Source organism: Bos javanicus, chromosome 14 (genome assembly GCF_032452875.1).
Source record: "Bos javanicus breed banteng chromosome 14, ARS-OSU_banteng_1.0, whole genome shotgun sequence".
NCBI lineage: Eukaryota > Metazoa > Chordata > Mammalia > Artiodactyla > Bovidae > Bos > Bos javanicus.
The window spans coordinates 16,059,473-16,081,645 of record NC_083881.1 but is presented as its reverse complement, the minus strand read 5'-3'; the positions used below and the strand labels follow the sequence as shown (position 1 = coordinate 16,081,645).

Here is a 22,173-nt window from a genome sequence, read left to right as displayed (position 1 = left end):
TCCTGTGTCTGGAGATGGCTCCTTCTGGGGACCTGGGAGATACCATTTAAGAACTCAGGTGACCAGCTATTCCCAGAGCCCCTGTACTGCAAGTCACAGTCCCAGGATGAAAGGTCCTTATGGATTTGGCCAGCAAAGCTTGAGCAGCGCTATGCTCCATACACGGAGAAGGCAATGGCACCCCACTCCAGTACTCTTGCCTGGAAAATCCCATGGACGGAGGAGCCTGGTAGGCTGCAGTCCATGGGGTCGCTAAGAGTGGACACGACTGAGCAACTTCACTTTCACTTTTCTCTTTCATGCATTGGAGAAGGAAATGGCAACCCACTCCAGTATTCTTGCCTGGAGAATCCCAGGGACAGCGGAGCCTGATGGGCTGCTGTCTATGGGGTCGCACAGAGTTGGACATGACTGAAGCGACTTAGCATAACATAGCATAGCATGCTCCATACAAACCATTAGAGGATATGAAAGGGGAAGGGAGCAAACGTTTGTGGACACTCCCACGTGCCCCGTGTTGTGGTTGCTGCCTCACATCCCCTCTCATCACACTGAAATCTCCCTCAATCCTGATGAGGTACGGATTATGATTCCCATTTTATGGATGGTAAACTGAGGATTAATGTAATTGATTGACTTCCCTCATCAGGCTGCTAGTTGGTGGTTGAACTGAGAGCTGAACTTAAGACCTTTAAACCTTCTGCTCCTTACACTGTATCACAAAGTTTCCCAAAGACCTCGAGTTCCTAATCTGTCCTACTAAGACTTTGGGGAATTTAGGAACATACATCTAGGAAGAACTTCTCAGAAAGCAAAGGCAGGATACTTGAGGAGGGAAGCTGAGTCTGGTTGAATCATCAAGGACCAAATGGGACAGAGGGAAGAAATGACCTGGTGGGCCTGCATCAGAGAGGTTTCTCTCCCTGACCATCCCATTCACTGGGGGCAGAGGGCACCTGCCCTTTGGGTCAGATCAATCCTCTCTAGGAAAGCCTGTTTTCCAAAAATCCCAGTTTTAGAAAAATCTCACCTGGTACAGAAACTAGGAAGCAAGCAATCCTAAGACACAGCAAGCGAGTAAGAGGGAGGGTGTTAGAGGTGGATCCCATGGGTATGGATCTTGTTCCCATCACTTACTAGTGTGCGACCTTGGGTTAGCCACTTAGTCTCTCTCTGTTTAACCTGCAAAACTGGAGATGATAATTAATCTCCCTAAAGTTCCTGGCATGAAATCAACATGCAACAAATGCTACTTATTTTATTATTAGTAGTAGTATTATACCATGGAATACTAAAGCAGGATATCTCAGTCAGTTCAGTCACTCAGTCATGTCCGACTCTTTTCGGCCCCATGGACTGCAGCACACCAGGCCCCCCTGCCCATCATCAGCTCCCAGAGTTTACTCAAACTCATGTTCCTTGAGTCGGTGATGCCATCCAATCATCTCATCCTCTGTCATCCCCTTATCCTCCCGCCTTCAATGCTTCCCAGCATCAGTCTTTTCCAAGGGTCAGTTCTTCATATCACAGGTGGCCGAGTATTAGACATTCAGCTTCAGCATCAGTCCTTCCAATGAATATTCAGGACTGATTTCCTTTAGGATGGACTGGTTGGATCTCCTTGCAGTCCAAGGGACTCTCAAGAGTCTTCTCCAACACCACAGTTCAAAAGCATCAATTCTTCGGCGCTCAGCTTTCCTTATAGTCCAACTCTCACATCCATACATGACCACTGGAAAAACCATAGCTTTGACTAGACGGACCTAGTCTAGTCCCATCTATTTCAGGTGAAGAAACTGAGCTGGATAGAAAGGCAATGGCTTACTTGATATGGCAGCTTGGAGCCTAGAATTCATGTATACCAATTCCCCCAAGAGCTGGAGAGACTGGAGAGTGTAAGAGGAAGGGAACAGCTACTGAGTTAGATACACTTGTACTCAAATCCAAACTGCCCACATGTGTAGCTTGGGAGTTGCTTAAGACTATTAGAGATGAGCTCTGCTGCTGCTGCTGCTGCTAAGTCGCTTCAGTCGTGTCTGACTCTGTGCGACCCTGTAGATGGCAGCCCACCAGGCTCCTCTGTCCATGGGATTTTCCAGGCAAGAGTACTGGAGTGGGGTGCCATCGCCTTCTCCGAGAGATGAGCTCTGAAGTACAGCTAATCAGACTTTGATTGTGGTCTGGTTTTTGCTCCATTTAAGGATGAACTTTTTAATGCTGGAATGGCTGCCTTAGAGAAAGAACAATCTATCTGTCAGGGGAACTGAAGCAGGATGAGCTCTTAAAGGGTCAGAGTAGCAGAAACCCAGGCATCGGCTTCAGTTCTGTGGCGACTGTAGTCTAGGAGGGGAGAAGAGAACTGGTGAAATCTTTGTCTTACAAATCTTAAGTTCTAGGATTCCAGGATGCCCAATCAGGTGAAAGTTAAATAGAACCAGCTCTCAGCAGATAGATGTGTGCTGCATAGAAACGTGAACTCTTAGCACTGAAAGAGTGACCTTCAAAACCAGCTGGTCCAGTCTTTCCTCAAGTGAGGGTCCAGGTGATTTTAGGCTGTCCATGAGTGATTTTAGGTCAAAATTGGGTAAAGTATTAAGTAATATTGAATTGATATTGGTGGAGTTTTGCTTCCCCTCCCCCCCGCCCACCCAGGTCTTTTAAGATATAATTGACATATAACTTTGTGTAAGTTTAAGGTAGTTCAGTTCAGTTCAGTCGCTCAGTCATGTCCAACTCTTTGTGACCCCATGAACTGCAGCACGCCAGGCCTCCCTGTCTATCACCAACTCTCGGAGTCCACCCAAACCCATGTCCATTGAGTCAGTGATGCCATCCAACCATCTCATCCTCTGTCGTCCCCTTCTCCTCCTGCCTGCAATCTTTCCCAGCATCAGGGTCTTTTCAAATGAGTCAGCTCTTTGCATCAGGTGGCCAAAGTACTGGAGTTGCAGCTTTAAAATCAGTCCTACCAATGAACACCCAGGACTGATCTCATTTAGGATAGACTGGTTGGATCTCCTTGCAGTCCAAGGGACTTTCAATGGTCTTCCCCAACACCACAGTTCAAAAGCATCAATTCTTTGGCTCTCAGCTTTCTTCACAGTCCAACTCTCACATCCATACATGACCACTGGAAAAACCATAGCCTTGACTAGACAAACCTTTGTTGGCAATGTCTCTGCTTTTGAATATGCTATCTAGGTTGGTCATAACTTTCCTTCCAAGGAGTAAGCGTCTTTTAATTTCATGGCTGCAGTCACCATCTGCAGTGATTTTGGAGCCCAGAAAAATAAAGTCTGACACTGTTTCCACTGTTTCCCCATCTATTTCCCATGAAGTGATGGGACCGGATGCCATGATCTTCGTTTTCTGAATGTTGAGCTTTAAGCCAACTTTTTCACTCTCCACTTTCACTTTCATCAAGAGGCTTTTTAGTTCCTCTTCACTTTCTGCCATAAGGGTGGTGTCATCTGCATATCTGAGGTTATTGATATTTCTCCCAGCAATCTTGATTCCAGCTTGTGCTTCTTCCACTGTTTCCCCATCTATTTGCCATGAAGTGATGGGACCGGATGCCATGATCTTAGTTTTCTGAATGTTGAGCTTTAAGGTAGACAGTATGGTAATTTGATATATGTATGTATTACAAAATGATTACCACAATAAAGTTAATGAACACAGCCATCACTTCACACATTTAACTTGTGTGTGTGTGAAAGAGATAGCGAGAGAGAGAGAACTTTTAAGATCTACTCTCATAGCAATTTTCAAGTGTACAGCACAGTATTGTAACCGTAGTCACCATGCTGTGCATTAGATCCCCAGAAATTGCTCATCTTCCAACTGCAAGTTTGTGCCCTTAGGCCACCCTTGCTCACTTTCCCCACCTCCCCACCCCTGTCAATCTACCAATCTACTCTCTGTTTATATGGCTTTTCACTTTTCAGATTCCACATATAAGTGATGTCGTACAGTACCTGTCTTTGTCTTTGACTTACCTCACTTACCATTGTGCTCTCAAGGTCTGTCCATGTTGTTGCAAATGGAATTTTGCCTGTTTTGATCCTTCTAGCTACTTTTAGAAGAAAGTCTCATGCCCATCTGTGTATAATCCCTCTTTCAACTTGCAACCTTCCTTTTTAAGGAAGCACAGGCTTCAGTTTCAATGCCTCAAAAAAAAAAAAAGATCGATATTAGCTACAGGAACATTTCTCTGAGTCTACTTTTTTGAACACCAGCCCCTCCAGACAGAGTGAAAAGAAAGTTTAAGAAATGCTACACATGACCTATTCTAATAACATTGTTTTTTTTTTTTCATTGGTTTTCTTTTTCACGTTACTTTCCATTGATGGCCAGTGGCTTTTGCCAATCTAGGGGGCCCCAATCTTCCAGACCATAGACTAGTACCTCCTGTCAGATCAGCGGTGGCATTAGATTAGAAATAAAGTGCACAATGAAAGTAATGCACTTGAATCATCCCCAAACCACCCCCCCACCCATGGTAAAATTGTCCCTTGTGCCAAAAATGTTCGGGACCGCTGCCCTAATCCATCAGTGAGGGCTGGACCAGCGGATCCTGACAGGCTCTCTGAAGGCTGGGCTTTCTCCCAATGCCATGGTCCCACCTCTGATCCTCCTTCCATCCCTCTGCGATGAGCCGGGTGGACTAACGCAAGATCCTCCTGCTTCCTAACAGCAGGGTGGATGGAGGCAACCTTGTCAGAGGCAAGCAACCTAAGCGACACAATTCATTAGGGTTTCATTAGGACTTCCTCTCAGCTGATTCCTTGTCCAAAAAGTAATTTGATCATCAACACAACTGTCTCAGCGGGTGGATCTCATACAAGTCGAGCAGGCAGGAGCTGGAAAATTCCTTCATTGTCACTTGTGGCTCAAAGCTTCTGTCTGTGAGTGGTTTACCTTCAGCCTCCTTCTCCATTACAGCCTCCTGTCTCAGAAGAAGGGTTTGGTACCTGGGTTCTTCGATGCTCCAGACTGAATTCCTTATCTCCATTTTCCTCCTCTACCCAGCTAGCTGCCCCCTGTCCTTCCAGTCCTGGCCCACTCCTGCCTCCCACCCCATTCTCCCACTCTCTGCCTTGAGAATTCAGACTCAAATGTAGTTCTTCACTCTGGGTCTATATCCATGGCTAGGCCAATTGTTCTAGCCAGATGATCGTCCCTTGTTCCCATAGACCCTCGTTTCATCAGGATTGTTCCACCTGCCTCTTTCCTGGTCTAACCTACTCTAACCTACTCCTCTTTTCTTGTTCACTCAATTCTCCGAGTTCCTCCCAGAAGACAATTCTCTATACTACTCTCCTCTTGAGAAATGATCAGTGTCTGTCTGCGTCTCACCTCCAAGAAACTTTCCTGAAGACTGTATTTTTGGAACATGAGTTCCTCTGCTGCTGCTGCTAAGTCATGTCTGACTCTTTGTGATCCTATGGACCCTAGCCTGCCAGGCTCCTCTATCCATGGGATTCTCCAGGCAAGAATACTGCAGTGGGTTGCCATAGCCTCCTCCAGGGGATCTATGGTTAAAAGAAAGTTTGAGAAATTCTTCATTGTTTTATATATCCCTCTTGGAGCCTTGAAATGCCCGTTACCATAGTAAAGACTCTGAGAAGTCAACTACAAAGAAACTTTTAAAATTCTTTTTTGAAATTCAACATTTCCCCAATGTTTTTGAGTACAATTTTTTTTTTTTTTTTTGCATGACAACTCTTAGTATTTCATGAAAAGAAAATGCAGCCCCTAGGAGAATGTCAGGTGTCCATAGCTTGGCATTTAACCTCTCCCCAAATTCATTTATCTTCAGACTGCTTTTTCAGTCTCACATGTCAGTACAGTCACTCTGCACATACTGTGGCCTCTTTACAGCAGATATTCTGGATTCTCAGACCTCACCACATAAACATCCTCCTCTGTTTCTAGCCGCACTGTCATCCTGTTCCAAAATGTTTCCCTACTCTGCCCATCCCGACCCCTGCACTCTACTTACTCTTTAGGAAACTGATCATCACCACCATTCAGGACCAGAGCGGCCTCCTCCATGAAGCTTTCCCCCTCCCCCACCTCAATCAAATGTTTTCTCCTCTTCCAGGTGATGTCACTTTGCCTCTTTTTCGGTTTAATCCAGGCTTTGATAAAGTCCATTGTTTGCAGGCTTGTCTCCCTTAATCTGTAGTTTTTTGAAGGCAAGATCTACTTCACCCACTCATTCATGCACTTAAGTAAATATTATCCCGTGTCTATTTTGTCCCAGAATATTCCTAAGAATTCATCAGTGATAAAACAAACTCCCTGACCTCATGGGACTTGTATTCTAGGGAAGGGAAGATAATGGACAACACTATGTAAATTGTAACATAGCAGCAGTGTGGTAAATGCTGAAGAGAAAGGGAAAGCACGTGAAATATGAAGCAGGTGTGGGTGTTGTGGGAGGGGGCAGACTTAACACTTTAGGCATCCAGGGAAGGCTCCCTGAGGAAGTGGCATTTAAGTCAAGACCTGAAAGGGGATTTAAATATGCTTCTGGGATAGTTTCAGGAACTAGCAGTCCTTGAGCACCTGTGTCCCATTGGAGACTAAGATGAGTGAAAGTTGAGCCTTAATCGTTGCACAGGTCTGTCAATTTCCAGTTTACTCTTATTCCTAGGGAACTTACTATGTGCCAAGAAGTGTTGCCAAGTGCTTTGCATGCTGCCTCATCCATTCTTCACAGCAATTCATGAGTCAGATATCATTATCTTTACATATAACAGAACTGAGACTCAGTGACACTGTGTGACTATTTCAAATTCCACAGCTACTAAGTGATGAAGCGCAAAACTGGTATCCACCTATTATACTGAATGAGGGATAATGGAGGTGTGGATGATGGGCTGGGGGAGACAGAGAAAGGAACAAGGCTTCTGAGCATCAGTGATTTTTCAGATGGGCAGGAACTGAGACTAGAGTCCTACACGACTCCAAGTGTGGCACCCCCTTAAAGTCTGTGCCTGGGTCCCCTGTCCTGTCCTGCCGCTGGAACTCCTTCGAGGTCCTGTTAGGTTAGATATGTCCTGGGATATTAAAGCAGTCAGGCTTTTGGACCAACTTATCCTGATCCTTCACACTTTGCCTTCATAACAATTCCATATCATACCCTACTGAGTAACTGTACACTATGTGGTTTTATAGGCCTGCAGCCAACCCATTTCACTCTGAAAAAGCTGGGAGCAAAATCACTCAACCTCCACCATGCCGTGGGATCCTTCAAAGTTTTAGTTGCTCAATCATGTCTGACTCTTTGTGACCCCATGGACTGTAGCCCACCAGGCTCCTATGTCCAAGGGATTCTCCAGGCAAAAATACTGGAGTGGGTTGCCATTCCCTTTTCCAGGGGATCTTCCCGACCCAGGCATCGAAACTGTGTCTCCTGCATTGCAGGCGGTTTTTTTTACTATCTGAGCCAGCAGGGCAGCTTAAACTCTTAAGGGCATCTTTGAGGCGCTTCTGGAATGAGCTTGTTTAGGGCTTTTCCCAGGCTGACATCTCAGCAGCCCCAAGATGAGCAGACACGTGGTACTTTTTAAAGCGCATGTAGCAGCACCATCCTATGCCACCATCACAGCTGTTCTGTGGCTTTATCTTTGGAACCACAGGAGCAATTAGCTTTCTCAGAGAGGTGATGTTTTGCAGCCTGGATAGCTCATCACCAGGCAGTGTTCACCTCATCTTTTTGAAGCTTCTTTTTCTGGTCTGGCTCATTCTGCAGCTTCATTATCTTGAGTCTATTTGGCATTCCCAGTGCCTGCTGTCTTCTTTTTCTGGGCTTCTTTCTAATTAACTGAACCGCATCTGCTGTTGCCAGCTAGAATATGTCTGCAAAAAAGAAACGATGATATGTTTGTACTTTGCAGGTTTTGATGAGCAATTAGACTTTTTCGAGCATACGGAGCTAATGTGTCAGTCAGCCAATAAACATTTATCAAGAATCCATTGGAGATGGAGCATCACTTGAGGGTCTGAGAAGGAAATGCAGTAAACAAAGGCTTCCTCTTGGCCAAGTCTGACAAACTCCCCCATGAGGAAAACTTCCAGCTCCAAAGCGAGGGTCAGCTGGTCCAACATCTGAGGCCCAGAGAAGGAAAAGGACTCATGCAGGGCCACACAGCACAGCCTGGTTTTCTGGGCTCAGTCCACTGAAGTCTGTACTGAGCCTGCTGAGAAGACACACTGTGCCAAGGACTGAAGAGTAGAATGGCTCAGTGTGTATGCCGTGTGCTAAGTCCCTTCAGTCGTGTCCGATTCTTGGTGACCCCATGGACTGTAGCCCACCAGGCTCCTCTGTCCATCGGATTCTCCAGGCAAGGATACTGGAGTGGGTTGCCATTTCCTACTCCAGGGGATCTCCCTGACCCAGGGATCAAACCCACGTCTCTTAGGTCCCCTGCGTTGGCAGGCAGGTTCTTTACCACTAATGCCACCTGGGAAGTCCCCGTGGCAGCAGCGGCTTCGTAAAAGATGTGCGTGCTGAGCTGGGTCTTGAAGGTAATGCACGGTGGTTCACCCAGGGAGAAGGCCCTTTCCATAGGAGACTTTCTAATTCCTTTGTGTGAGAGTTCAGTAAAGCACGGTGATTGCCTTCCTGCAGTGTCATTCACTCCAAAGGCACAGGAAATGACACCTTTCATCCCAGAGGTCTGCCTTCAAAAGACTTCATTTTCTGTTTCACTGATTACGATGTAGTGTCTGTGTGGTTGACTGAATCTCCTGTAGCGCATACTAGGGGAATAGTGAAGTCTCAGAGGTTGGAATCCTATCAGAGTCCCTCTGCCATTCCACAGCTGGAGTTGCCATGCCATTTGATGAGGTTGTGAAGCTCCATCTACTTGTCTTTTTTCCCTCCCCTCTCTACTGTGAGCTCACTGAAAGCTTATGAACCTATTAACTCCTGACACATTGTAAGCGCTCACTAATGTTGGATTACCCTCATGAATGAATGTGTTTGTTGATTAAGAGACTGTGATAAAAATGCATCGTCTTGATTTACATTTTAAGCTGGAAACATTCCTGGGTTAAAACAGTGGCAGTCTTTCCCATGAGGTGAGATTGTGTGGCAGCCTTCATTTTCCTTGCCTCTTCTGATTTCTAACCAGCTTCAATCTGTGTGGTAGGTCCCTGCGTCTGGGCTGCAAGGGCTCCCTCCCTTCGACCCACCTGATGTCACCCAGATCTACCCTGTTCCTGCCAGCATCCGGCCAGTGCTGAGTAAATACCGCGTGGAGGTAGGGGGCCGGGAAGGATTGGGCTGTTCTTTCGGACTAAGGGCACTGGTGCATTGCGATCGCAGCTGGGTTGTGTGAGGGGACTGGTGGGGTCCTGGGGGAGACACAGTTGCTCAGAGGTAGCCCTCGAGGAGCGCACCATACCTTCCTGGAAGAACATACCGTAGTTCCCAGGCTGGGGCACCTGATGTTCCCACCCCTGAGCCACACCTGCTGCCTCCTCCCCAGGGCCTTTGAGCGATAGCCCTACCTGTTCTCTCTTCAGGTTCTCTTCTGGGGTGTCCGAGAAATGAAGAAGGTGCAGCTCCTCTCGGTGGATCGTCCCCAGGTCCTCATCGAGTGTGCGGGACGGGGCGTCAAGTCCTGTGTGATCCAGAGCTACAAGAACAACCCAAACTTCAACGTCCAGGCAGATGCTTTTGAAGTGGTGCGGGTCCCCCCCTCCTACCCTCAGGCCCTACATGCTCATTCCCTTCATTCCCTAAGATGTAACTCACTCCTTCATGAATTTGGGGGGATGTTTTAGAGTTTCAGGTGTCCACTACTCACAAGAAAGAGCAGTCTAATTCAGTGAAGAGCCAGAATGTCAGAATGAGACAGACTTTTGTTTTGTTTTTGAAGCTTCCAGGTGAAGATCATTTAGTAAATCAAAGCAGGTTGACAGTGGTTCCTGAAGTGTGGCCCCCAATTCATCACCATCACCCAGGAACTTATTATAAATGCAGATTCTCAGGTCCTGCCCCAGGACTACTGAATCAGTCTGTTAGGGGTGAGCTGGGGCCCAGACACCTCTGGTTTAACAAGCTGTGTAGGAGACTCTGATACACACTGATGTTTGAGAACCACTGGCCTGGAAGATACTGTCAAAAACCTAATGGTCAGATGTTTTAAAAATTATTTGTACATAGCATCTCAGCAGTTTGCATTTGAACTTATGCTTCTAAAGTGATGTTTGATACCTGTGCTTTTTCTTTATTTCAGTACTGTTTTATGCTCTGATTTGGAACTAACTATGAAATAAAAGTTTGCTTTGTCCAGCCCAGTCAGCTCCAACAGACACAGATTTTCTATCAGCAAAGTGTTAGTCTCTCAGTCATATATAACTCTTTGCAACCCCATGGACTGTAACCCCCCAGGCTCCTCTGTCCATGGAATTCTCCAGGAAAGAATACTGGAGTAGGTAGCTGTCCCCTTCTCCTGGGGATCTTCCTGACCCAGGGATCGAACCCAGGTCTCCCGCATTACAGGCAGATTCTTTACTGTCTGAGTCACGACTAGAATTAAAGAATATGTACTGTGTTTGCAAAGCTTCCACACCAGGCTTTGTTGAGCTTGGGGTGGGGGAGGTCACCAGGGTAAAGAAATGGATGGGGTGCTGGCCCTCAGTTCCATCTTAAGTGGCCCAACTCTCATCTGTTTTATATCCTGGATCTGTGTTTCTCTGAGATGAGGGTTTGGATAGATAATGACAAAATAAGAAGATTGAAGACGACTTGGGGAGTGTGTGATTTTTGCAGTTTATTTGTGGGTTGAATTGTTAGTGCCATCCCTCATATGTTGCATGATGACTCCCTGACTTGAGAAGACAGTGCTCCAGACTCTGGCCAGCTGCAGGCGTGACCCAGAGGGATAGGGCAAGGCAGGCTCAGAGGAAGGATGGATGCCTGGTTGGCTTCGGTCCTGCTCGTAGACAGGTCAGCTCAGGTCATACCCCACTCCATCCTCATCTCTCCCTGCAGGAACTGCCTGAGAACGAGCTTCTGCACCCACCCCTGAGCATATGTGTGGTGGACTGGAGAGCCTTCGGGAGGAGCACCCTGGTGGGCACTTACACCATCAACTGCTTGAAACAGTTTTTGTGTAAATCCAGGGAGCCCCTCAGCCTCACCTCACAGGTGGGCGGAGCCCAAGTTGGGAAAGGTAGGAAGATTCTAGATCTTGGAGCTGTGGGCTACGAAGTTGTGGTACCTGCAGGTGTCCACTCGGGACCCCAGCACAAAACAAATGCCCCAAGGTCAAATGGATCTTTCTGAAGAATTTGCTCCTGCGGTCCCCTTTGCTTCTTAGCTGCCAGGTTCTGACCTGAAGCCTGACATCAGGGTCAACTCTTCTAAGAAGGGTTCTTTGTGACTGGACCTCCATTCTGCCCCTGCTTGTGTGAATGCTAAGTCGCTTCAGTAGTGTCCAACTCTTTGCAACCCCATGGACTGTAGCCCACCAGGCTCCTCTGTCCATGGGGTTTTCCAGGCAGGAAGACTAGAGTGCATTGCCATGCCCTCCTCCCCTCCTGCCCCTACCCCCTGACATTCTCCTTGCTTGATGTTACTGGAATTTCTCTGCTTGGGATCCAGGTGCAGGGTCGAGTTCATTGGGTGACGTGGCTCTTGCTGCACAGTCATCACTTGTCTCTGCAAGACTGCGGTCTCATTATATTCACCGGCCTCTCCATGCTTTAGTCCTAGTTTCCCCACCGCGTGCCTCCCACTGCTGATGCTTGTAAAATCTAAATCTATTTGATTAACATATATGATACTATAATATTCACTTGGTTTTCCACTTTCCTCACTCAAAGCTATGTTTTAAGATCTGTCCATGTTGCTATGGTTACCTTCACTCGTTCCCCCGATCTGGTGCATCTACCCTACATTGGTTTCATTATCCCCTCATACTGGACCACTGGGGTGCCTCCAGCTCCCCACTTCTGCATTGTTGTGATGAACATCCTGTGTGTGTTCACTGAGGGAGAATCCTGTGTAGTGGTGAGATTACTGGCTCCCAGGAGATGAATACATGTAATTTTATTAAGTACTTCCAGAGTGTGCTGCAGAGAGCAGTACTGGTTTACATCAGTCTACACTAGTCTGTGCCAACCTATTCAAGTACACAGCAGTCTGTTTCAGGCTCCCTGTTATGCACATGGACTCATGTGGCCGGAGTTCTGCCAACACTTTGGGAGTTCACAGACCTCTGGAGTTTCTAAGGTTTCCCCTGGTAAACACAGTGAGGGAGGGCAATCAACACAGAGGATCTGTTCACTAAATCTTGATAAACATGACTCCTACAACCACAGTTATTTAAAATTACTCTGAGGGATCAATAAGTACAATCATTTGTTGATGACCAGTTATGCCCCAGACACCTTACATCATGATCTCATTTATTTCCCAAAGACATGGATATTTTTACTGTCCTTTTATAAGGAAAGTGAGGCTCAGCGTTGTTAGGAACTTGTCATATTTGAATTCTGATCTGTCTGATCTCCAGTACTGGGTCCTTGAAATGATCGCCCTGTATTGATTGTAGCCCAGTTGCCTGATCCAATGTCCTTTCATTTCAGATATTTCAGATTCATCGGTTGCCACTGAGCCCTCTGAGACCCTCAGCTCCATTCAGGAGGAACCAAAAGATCATGTCTTTGTGGATATTGAGCCTCCTCCCACAGTGGTACCTGACTCAGCCCAGGTTCAGGCAGCCAACCTGATTGACATCCCTGACTCGTCCCCGATGCTGGAGCCAGAACACAAACCTGCAGCCCAGGAGCCACCAAAAGATGGAAAAGCTAAGGTTAGAATGTCATCCATCTTCATATTTACAAGGCACATTAGAGTTTGCCAACAAGGTTCTGATACTAATCCTCCCATTAGTTGTGTGAGCACAGCAAGAAACTTCACATTTCTGAGCACTAGTTTCTTCATCTGTAAAATGGGGACACTGATACCCACTTCACAGCATTGCCGTAGAATCAGATGTCAGTGTAAATGGAATTAAAGTGTTAGTCAAATGTGACATCATATTTAATGGAACAGAAATACTTCTCTACTCATTGGCTTGGAAAAATGATTTCCTCATCTAGGCTTATTCCACAAATATTTTGAACCTACAACCTACTTTGTATAACATCTTGTGGGACCAAAAAGATTTGGCTGAGATTCTGTAAGGGGAGATGGATAAGTATACAAGATCATAAAACGGGGGCAGGAGTAATCTTTTAAGTCATAATTTTGAATGCAAAATCCTTGTGTACCTACCAATTGACTCAAAGAAGAAAGCAGTTTTGAGAAAGTCCTAAGAGAGGGCCTGCCCAGCAAATGGTAAAAGCTGAAATAAGAAGCAGAGTGAGATAGATGAATCGATATTTTCTCGGGCTCTTCCCATCTCATCCGGGCTCAGTGTGACTCTCTGACAACCCACAGGTTTCTCTCTGTCCCACCAGCAATGTACCTGCCGCTTGGTGTTACAAATCTCAGTTGAAGTGTTTTTGCCACCATAAAACTGTGGGTTTCACCAGTTCAAAGATGATTTAAAAAAAGATCTCTATCATGTTGAGGTTTGACAGAAAACAACAAAATTCTTTAAAGCAATTATCTTTCAATGAAAAATAAATAAATTAAAAAATATATATATCTTTGGATCCGCTGTACCAGATAGAATGCTTGCCACATCGTAGGTAGCCAGGAGATGAGAACAAACAAATGATGCATACAAGGTCATGATAAATCTGTCAGGACACAGCTAACTGTCTTCTCCCTAAATGCCTGCTTTCTGCCGTATATCCATCACACTGCCTCCCCATCTCCCAGTCACTTGTGTTGTCAGTCTCATTTATTTGCACCAGTTCCAATCAGATATGATGCTAAAGGGGGATTTTCTACATTATGCCACTTAATCCTCATGACAGTGAAGTGAGCAGGTGTTGGGGGCTGGCGTGAGGCACTCCGCCCGTGGCAAAGGTCATGAGGAAGGAGGCTTGACATACGCAAAGGCAGGATCGAGCCTCAGGAGTCCCTCTGGAAATCCTCGAGCATCTATCCCCATAACCAGAGCCTGCCTACTTTGCTACTTTGTGCTCTCACCTACACCTCTGACTTTACAGGGGGCTGTCCCCCACCACCTCTTTTGGAGAATGAGTTAACTTAGAGCTCCAGTTAATAATAATTCCTGGGCGTGACAAGAGTGTTTTATCCTACAAACTCCTCTGAAGGTTCTCTAGCCTGCCTGACAGGCTTGTCCGGCCACATGTGATTGCTCACAGCCTCCCAACCGTGAGAGGCATGAGATGCTTTAAACCTTCTAAAAACAGGTTCCTTAGAAAAGTTAGAAAACTATTAGAATAAGTATAGTGGGCTGATTAGAAATTGTATTGGTGAAGGGTTTTTCGTTTGTTGAGCCAATGTTTGTTGCTAAGTCTCCACATCCCCTGCCCTTACACACATTAATTAACATAAAGAAGAAATAAGTATTAACCTTTGATATTAATCATGTTAGACCTTAGGCTAAGTAAATTCTTCCCTTAACTAAAACCCACTACACCCTCACCCTATAGGAATGTAACTTTATTTGGGTGGCGTCTGTTTTAAGAATAATCACCCCTGGAGAAATAAGTGTCCTGGTTGACTGACCGCTGTCACAAGGAGAGGGTCATAAATTGTCAGCAGGCCCCCTGGCCAGAAGATGGTGTAACACCCCTAAGACTTCTGTATACATTTGTATGAAGCACCTGACTTTGATAAAAGTCAGGACTGCTGACCCCGCATGACTTTTGCATAACATCTCAGTGTATAAAAGTAGACCACGGAAAATAAAGAATTGGGATCAGTTCCTCGAAAGACTGGTCTCTCCATGCCTCTCTCCCTCTCAAATTCTGGCTGAGTCTCCATCTGGACCACGGAACCCGCCATGCTTACTAATTATGCCTGGGCTTCTAAGATCCGACTGGGGAGGCCTCAGTGTCTCCTCTCCTTCGGGAGAACAGAAGGATGCCTGCAGCCTACATAAGTGGTGCAAACTTCTTGTCTTGAAGTTTTATTGGTCTCCCGCGTAAACCAAGCTACTCAGCCTCTTTTCTCCACTGAATTTTCCTACTGAGCTATCCTCATTCCATTACTCTTTATACCTCTAATTAATATCTAATTGAAGCTATTGTATCCTGATCCTTGCCGACGCCGTGCCCTCTTCGAACTCCCTGGATCAGCCGGGGCTGGACCCCGGCAAGCAGGTATCATTGTTCCTAGCTGAGGAGACCGAGAATCACAAAATTTCTATTTTTGTTTATATTGTGTTTAGAAGTTCATTCACTTTCTACTCTACCACGTTGTATCATATAGATTGCTTGTCTCTTCCACTCAAGTCAAAACTTCTCAAAGGTGGGGATTGTGTCTAACCCTTAGATTCCCATATCAACCACGATATATATCTCATAACTACTCAATAAATGCCAAATGAATGGATGACACATTATTGAACTTTAATTTTTAAGGAGAATGGGGAGCTGTAATAACAAAACCTGCCAACGCCTCCACCCATCTCCTGAGGGTACCCATGTATCCTTAGTAAACTGCTCAGCCACCAGCACGCAGATTCTTGCCGCCAAACTAATAATCCATCCCTCATTCCTTGACAGGACTCCAGGAAACCTTCCCGGAGGTCTACTAAAAGGAGAAAGAGGACCATAGCTGATGAATCGGCTGAAAACGTCATTGACTGGTGGTCAAAATATTATGCCTCCCTGAAGAAAGCACAGAAGGTAGGTTCTTTCTTGGCTGTGACAGTCACGTGCCTTGATAAACACACAACACCCTTTACCACCCCCTCTAAAATGCTGCATTAGTCCCTCTTTATGGTTCCACTCTAGGTAGGCTCTACCTGGGTGTGGTTCCATTAACTGCTGAAGGCTACAAGCCTGGAAGGACCAGGGTCCAGAACTGCAAACTCCTTACTGTCTGGCTGGAGCTGGCCCTCGGACACAGGCTCTGCTGTAAATGCTGGCAGGATGTGATGTCTATCTCGGCATCCAGAGAATCTGCCCACCTCAGGGAGGTCCAGCCAGGAGAAATGGGGTCTCTAGACAGGTGGGCATCAGTGAAGGGGGCTTCAGGTTCACCTGGAGACACCCAAGTTCAAGTGTTCTCCAGCTGAACTCTAAGTTCAAAGGGGAAACTATCAAGTAAAGGCTGGGGTCTTGGCCTTAGCAAATGGCAATAATCAGCAGAGCCTCATGCTCCTGGAACAAGAAAGGAATTGAGTTATAAAGTCAGAGAACCAGTGGGGAGTGGGTCTGGAGATTTAGGGAAAAGCTCAATGGCTGAGTTTGGTAAGACTTCTCATCCTTGAGTTAAAATGGAAAGGAAATTCTGATGTTATTATCATATTCTATTGAATAGGAACTCTTCTGTTCTTTATTTGGAAAGACTGTATTTCTTTTTTTCCCACTTTTTTTTATTAGAGTATAATTGCTTTAAACTTCGTATTAGTTTCTGCTATACAACAACGTCAATCAGCTATGTTGTTGTCATTCAGTCGCTCAGTCACATCCAGCTCTTTGCAGCCCCATGGACTGCAGCACACCAGGCTTCCCTGTCCTTCACCATCTCCTGGAGCTTGCTCAAACTTGCTTAATCAGCTATATGTATACATATATTCCCTCCCTCCTGAACCTCCCTCCCACCCTCCCCCTTTGTGTGTAGGTTATCACAAAGCAGCCAGCTGAGCTCCCTGTGTAACGCAGCAGCTTCCTGCTAGTGTACATATGTTAATGCTACTCTCTCAGTTTGTCCCCCCACAACTTCCTGCACTGTGTCTACAAGTCCATTTTCTATGTCTGAGCCTGTATCCCTGCCCTGCAAATAGGTTCATCAGTACCATTTTTCTAGATTCCATTTGTATGGGTTGATGTTGTTTTGTCACTAAGTTATGTCCGACTCTTGCGACCTTATGGACTGTAGCCCACCAGACACCTCTGTCCACGGGCTTTCCCAGGCAAGAATACTAGAGTGGGTTGCCATTTCCTTCTTCAGGGGATCTTCCTGACCCAGGGACCAAAGCTGCATGTCCGGCATTGGCAGGCGGGCTCTTTACCGCTGAGCCTGCAGAGAAGTCTTATATATATATATATGAAGTGAAGTGAAGTGAAGTGAAGTGAAGTCCCCCAGTCATGTCCGACTCTTTTCGACCCCATGGACTGTAGCCTACCAGGCTCCTCCATCCATGGGATTCTCCAGGCAAGAGTACTGGAGTGGGTTGCTGTTTGCTTCTCCAGGAGATCTTCCCAACCCAGGGATCAAACCCGGGTCTCCCGCATTGCAGGCAGACACTTTACCATCTGAGCCACCAGGGAAGACTCATATATATATATATATGTAGTCGTGTTTAACTCTTTGCAACCCCTTGGACTATGTCGTGTTTAACTCTTTGCAACCCCTTGGATTATACAGCCCATGGAAATCCCTAGGCCAGAACACTGGAGTCGGTAGTTATTCCCTTCTCCAGGAGATCTTCCTAATCCAGTGGTGGAACCCATATCTCCTGCATTGCAGGTGGATTCTTTACCATCTGAGCCACCAGGGAAGCCCATATATATACATTAATATATGATTTTTTTTTTCTCTTTCTGACTTACTTCACTCTGTATGACAGATTCTAGGTTCATCTACATCACTTCAACTGACTCAATTTCATTCCTTTTTATGACTAATATCCCGTTGTATATATGTACCATGTCTTCTCTCTCCATTCATCTGTCGATGGACAGTTAGCCATGTCCTGGCTATTGTAAATGGTGTTGCAATGGTATGGAGGGTCCTTAAAAAAACTAAGCATACAACTACCTTATGATCAGGGTCCAGAACTGCAAACTGCATAGAAGTCCCACTATGGGACATATACCTTAAGAACAACTTAACTCAAAAAGACACATGGACCATAGTTTCTCCATCTAGGACTATCCATGAATATTGATATACAGTTAAATAAATAAACAACCAAGTGTTAGTCCCTGTCTCTAAGCTCCCCCCTCTGCTGGAGTGGGCACTAGCACTTTGGGTGAGTGTGCAGCCCTTTCCTCTTTCTCTGTTAAGCTCCACAATTCCAGCACAAACCCAGCAGCCCAAAAAGTCAGCGGGGATACTCACAGATGCAAATCGGGATGATGCTCCAGGGATGTGGAGGAACAGCAGGGAGAGGGGTTGCTTTTCCAGCGGCTGAGAGGAGACTGCACCTAGAGGACAAGGACGTCGACAAGCTTGGTGGCCCTGGTCCTGGATGTGTGGGCACCTCTTCTCTAAGGCAGGGCATATCCCTACACTTAAGTCCTAGGCCTTTACAGCAAGGCTTCCTTTGGGAGCTACCAAGGACTGTTTCAGAGAAGGCAATAGCACCCCACTCCAGTACTCTTGCCTGGGAAATCCCATGGACAGAGGAGCCTGGTAGGCTGCAGTCCATGGGGTCGCTAAGAGTCGGACACGACTGAGAGACTTCACTTTCACTTTTCACTTTCATGCATTGGAGAAGGAAATGGTAACCCACTCCAGTGTTCTTGCCTGGAGAATCCCAGGGACGAGGGAGCCTGGTGGGCTGCTGTCTCTGGGGTCGCACAGAGTCGGACACGACTGAAGCGACTTAGCAGCAGCAGCAAGGACTGTTTGCATATTCTTTTAAAATGCTGAGGGCTGAGGTAATTCAATGAGAACTGTTAGCAATCTGGGTTAATAAATGAGATGTGAGAGTGTCATCATCCTGTTTCCCTCTTTTCTCAAAGGAAAAGGAGAGCAATTCCAAGGAACAAAAAGGCAACACAGGTAAGTGGCTGTTCTGGGGACTTGTAAATGCAGCATAAAGCCATTTGAGTGAGAAAATGATATAACAGGAGCCACGAGAGCAACCTTGGAACCCAACGCCCTCATTTCCCAAGTGAGGAAATAATCCTAGGAAGATGAGAGCACCTTAAAGAGATTGTGTAGCTGATTTGAGCTGGACAGGAACCAGATCCCAGGAGCCCAGGTCTCCTGAGCTCAGTTCAGTACTGAAGTCAACCCACTGACTCAAATCTCTACCCTAAAGTATTAATGTAGAAACAGCAGAGTAAAAATAGGAACAAACTGGGATGGCAGGCCGAAACCAACATGGTAAACTTTAATACAGGTGACCTGGATTTAGGTTCCAAAACTCGGCTGACAAGGATTGGATAGAGCCGGTTTGGCAGAAGCTCAAATGAAAGAGCCCTGGGATTTGAAATGACCTCAAACTTGATGTAAGCCAGCAGTAGGTCTTGGCTTAAAACAAGGGGAACACCAAGTGCTGTTTCAGGTAACACAAAAGTAAGAAGACCAGAGTCAAGTTCAGTTCCTCAGGCCACTCCTGTTAGCATATTTAATTCTAAGACCAACCCCAGGACATAAACAGTAGTATCTTGGTTTGCAGATAGTAAAACCGAAGTACAAAGAGGTTGTGTAACTTGCGGAAGTTTATCTGGCTAGAAAATATCAGAGCTAGAAGTCTGTCTCAGGTGGTTTTTCTCCAGAACCTGCTCCTAAAAAATTACCAAATAATCTCTCAAAGTACATTTGTGACTTTGTTTAAGACTATTAACCTATTTGAGTTTGAAGATATTTTTTTAATATTTATGATCTTTATTTATTTATTAGGCTGCACCAGGTCTTAGTTGCAGCATGCAGGATCTTTGGGCTTCGTTCTGGCATGTGGGCTATTTTTTTAAGTTGTAGCGTACAGGATCTAGTTCCCCAACCAGGGATCAAACCCAAGCCGCCCGCACTGGAGAGCAGTCTTAGACACTGGACCACCAGAGAAGTCCCAAGACTGAGGTTGTTGAACTAGACAGTTCTCAAGATCCTAAAGAGATCTGAGGGGGAATGGATCTCAAGCTTTAGTGTCACTTTATCCTGGGTCTGTTCTTTACTAGCTGGGTGACTGGGCAAATTACTCACTGTCTCTGTGCCTAGTATAAAGAGTTCTCACATATCGCAGGAAGGCCTGCACGTTGCTAGCCCCAGGCATCTGCTGACATTGCCCTGCTCCTTGAGTGGAATCTCCTCTGCTCCTGCAGTGCATGGTCTGTAGGACTCAGGGCAGAAATCCTACTATAAAATGTTATAATTTCTTCTTTTTTTGCTGTGCCATAGAACATGGGGAAATCTTAGTTCTCCAACCAGGGATGGAACCTGTGCCCCCTGTTTAACCACTGGGCCACCAAGGGAGTCTCTCTATTCCTTTTTTAAAAGAAGGGTCATGACACATGCCAGAGCAAAGGAAAAGAGGGAGCTTGACCTTGTCTCTTCTCATCTAAACAGCCGTAAGAAGTCTAATCATTTCCACTAAATATCCACAGAGGCAAAACCAGATGAGGTAGTGGTAAATATAGACAGCCCGAAGAAGAAGAAAGACAAAATACTGAAGAAGAAACCCAAAGAAGATGAAATTCCCAACCTGGCCGTCTTGCAGGTGTGTGGACACAGCCATCTTGGCCATGGTTAGGGCGGGAAACTCAGAAGGGGGTTCTTTTAGTCCTTCAGTCAACTTCAGAATGCCTTTGTCTGAACTAACTTGCTTTGTCTTTGTTATCATCACTGATTCAAAGCAACAAACTGACAAGAATGCAAGCCAAGACAGTAGAGCTTGTTCTTTTTCCATTTTCTGCATGCCCATATTGAGAAGGGGCATACTTTCTATTGGCTAGCCTGGATGCAGCAACGTAATTTAGTGTGTGAGTTCCCCTGGGATCACTTCTTGGGGCTTGACATCATCATGCAGATGTGCACAGACTCGAAATAGCAAGAGTTTTAGCTCTTACTAAAGTCAGCTCCATAGACCAATCCTAATATTAGCCAGAGGTTGTTAGCTAGAGGCAAATTGACAGATACGAAAATTGGGAGTATGAAAATTATGTCCCTAGATACTGAATTTAGCTAAGTTATTTTGATGGGAAATTTGAAGAAGTGATCTAATTATATTACTAAACCAAAAACTCAGTTTTCCATTTCTAAAATATACATGTACTTTTCCACTTGGAAAATTCACAGCTATATGCATTATAATAAAAGCAAATATTCCATCACTTTATATACATTAAGAATTTAATGTTTAATGAACAGTTTTTAATTTGAATATCCTCAAAGTATGTCAGTCTGTATCTGACAATCAGTGACATCAATTAGCTATAAAAAGGTTAGCCACATTTATACTTATATATTACATTTTTTAAAAACTTTGGTTTAGCTATGCTTCTTAGAATTTGAAAGTTTATCAGAAATGTTTTATACATTTCAAAGTGGTAGCTAGTTCTAGGAATGTCAAGTCAACCATATTTCTTATTTTGCTAAAGATAAATTAATACTCCCTCTTATACTTTCCCAAGAGTTGTATAGGAAGACTGGTTTTGGGGAATCTTGGCATTTTTTCATTAAATCAATCCTGGGCTTTCCTTCCCCTAAGCACCCTCTCCTCCCTTCTTCCTAAAGATATATGATGGGGATCTCGAGAGTGAATTCAACAATTTTGAAGACTGGGTGAAAACCTTTGACCTGCTCAGAGGCAAGTCTATGGAAGATGACCAAGGCCTCGATGGAGACCGAGTCATAGGAAAGTTTAAGGCAGGTTCCAAAGTTAACTCTTTTATTTGGCTCTCCTGTCTATAAATATCAGATATGACTTAATTCTGTGGGACTGTGGTGTGCAATGTGGGTAAGGAAAATCCTTGATCTCTATGCAAGACCCTCCCTTTCTAGAATTCCACAAGATCAAGCCCTCGTCTTTTAAAGTATTTGATTTGTGGCCAGTAAAGTAGATTGGAGCTCAATCTGTGGAACATGAGGAACCAGAGTCATTACCTAAAAAGATCACTGAGTTTTACTCTTCTTTCCCCACCCCTGGCCTCCCAAACATTTGATTGACACAAACCTACCAGCTGAATGATTAAACTGATCAAACAACACAAGCCCTTCATCTGGCAGACTTACGGTGTCAGCCTCACAAAGTAATAGATGACACTTGCTATGAACCTACTGTACGCCTGGGCCCTTTATATGAAAGAGACGTGTTGGAAATCACATGGGCATTGCAGCTTGCCAATCTGAATTTTAAATCCTCATTGTGATACCAACCAGCTTCA

General features: G+C 45.4%; 1 protein-coding gene and 1 long non-coding RNA gene across 5 annotated transcripts in view; one reads left to right on the top strand and one right to left on the bottom strand.

The window, feature by feature from the left end:
* FER1L6 (fer-1 like family member 6) overlaps window positions 1-22,173 on the top strand; it is a 174,220-nt gene that overhangs the window by 113,386 nt on the left and 38,661 nt on the right. The window contains exons 23-30 of the mRNA XM_061438664.1: window positions 9,165-9,275; window positions 9,541-9,702; window positions 11,015-11,195; window positions 12,613-12,839; window positions 15,676-15,798; window positions 18,808-18,847; window positions 20,395-20,507; window positions 21,524-21,655. Coding sequence (XP_061294648.1) covers window positions 9,165-9,275; window positions 9,541-9,702; window positions 11,015-11,195; window positions 12,613-12,839; window positions 15,676-15,798; window positions 18,808-18,847; window positions 20,395-20,507; window positions 21,524-21,655 — 1,089 coding nt within the window. The remainder of the gene's footprint in view (window positions 1-9,164; window positions 9,276-9,540; window positions 9,703-11,014; window positions 11,196-12,612; window positions 12,840-15,675; window positions 15,799-18,807; window positions 18,848-20,394; window positions 20,508-21,523; window positions 21,656-22,173) is intronic.
* On the bottom strand, window positions 302-18,269 carry LOC133260377 (uncharacterized). 4 transcript variants are annotated; one of them, XR_009740795.1, is made up of 7 exons: window positions 18,182-18,269; window positions 9,526-9,653; window positions 7,718-7,869; window positions 5,359-5,534; window positions 4,626-4,734; window positions 3,999-4,169; window positions 302-3,603 (listed from the first exon to the last, which is right to left on the bottom strand). It is a non-coding gene; the product is annotated as an uncharacterized LOC133260377 (long non-coding RNA). The 4 variants fall into 4 exon arrangements; XR_009740794.1 differs by lacking the exon at window positions 4,626-4,734 and having other exon boundaries at window positions 306-3,603; window positions 5,359-7,869; XR_009740796.1 differs by lacking the exon at window positions 302-3,603 and having other exon boundaries at window positions 3,611-4,169; window positions 5,359-7,869.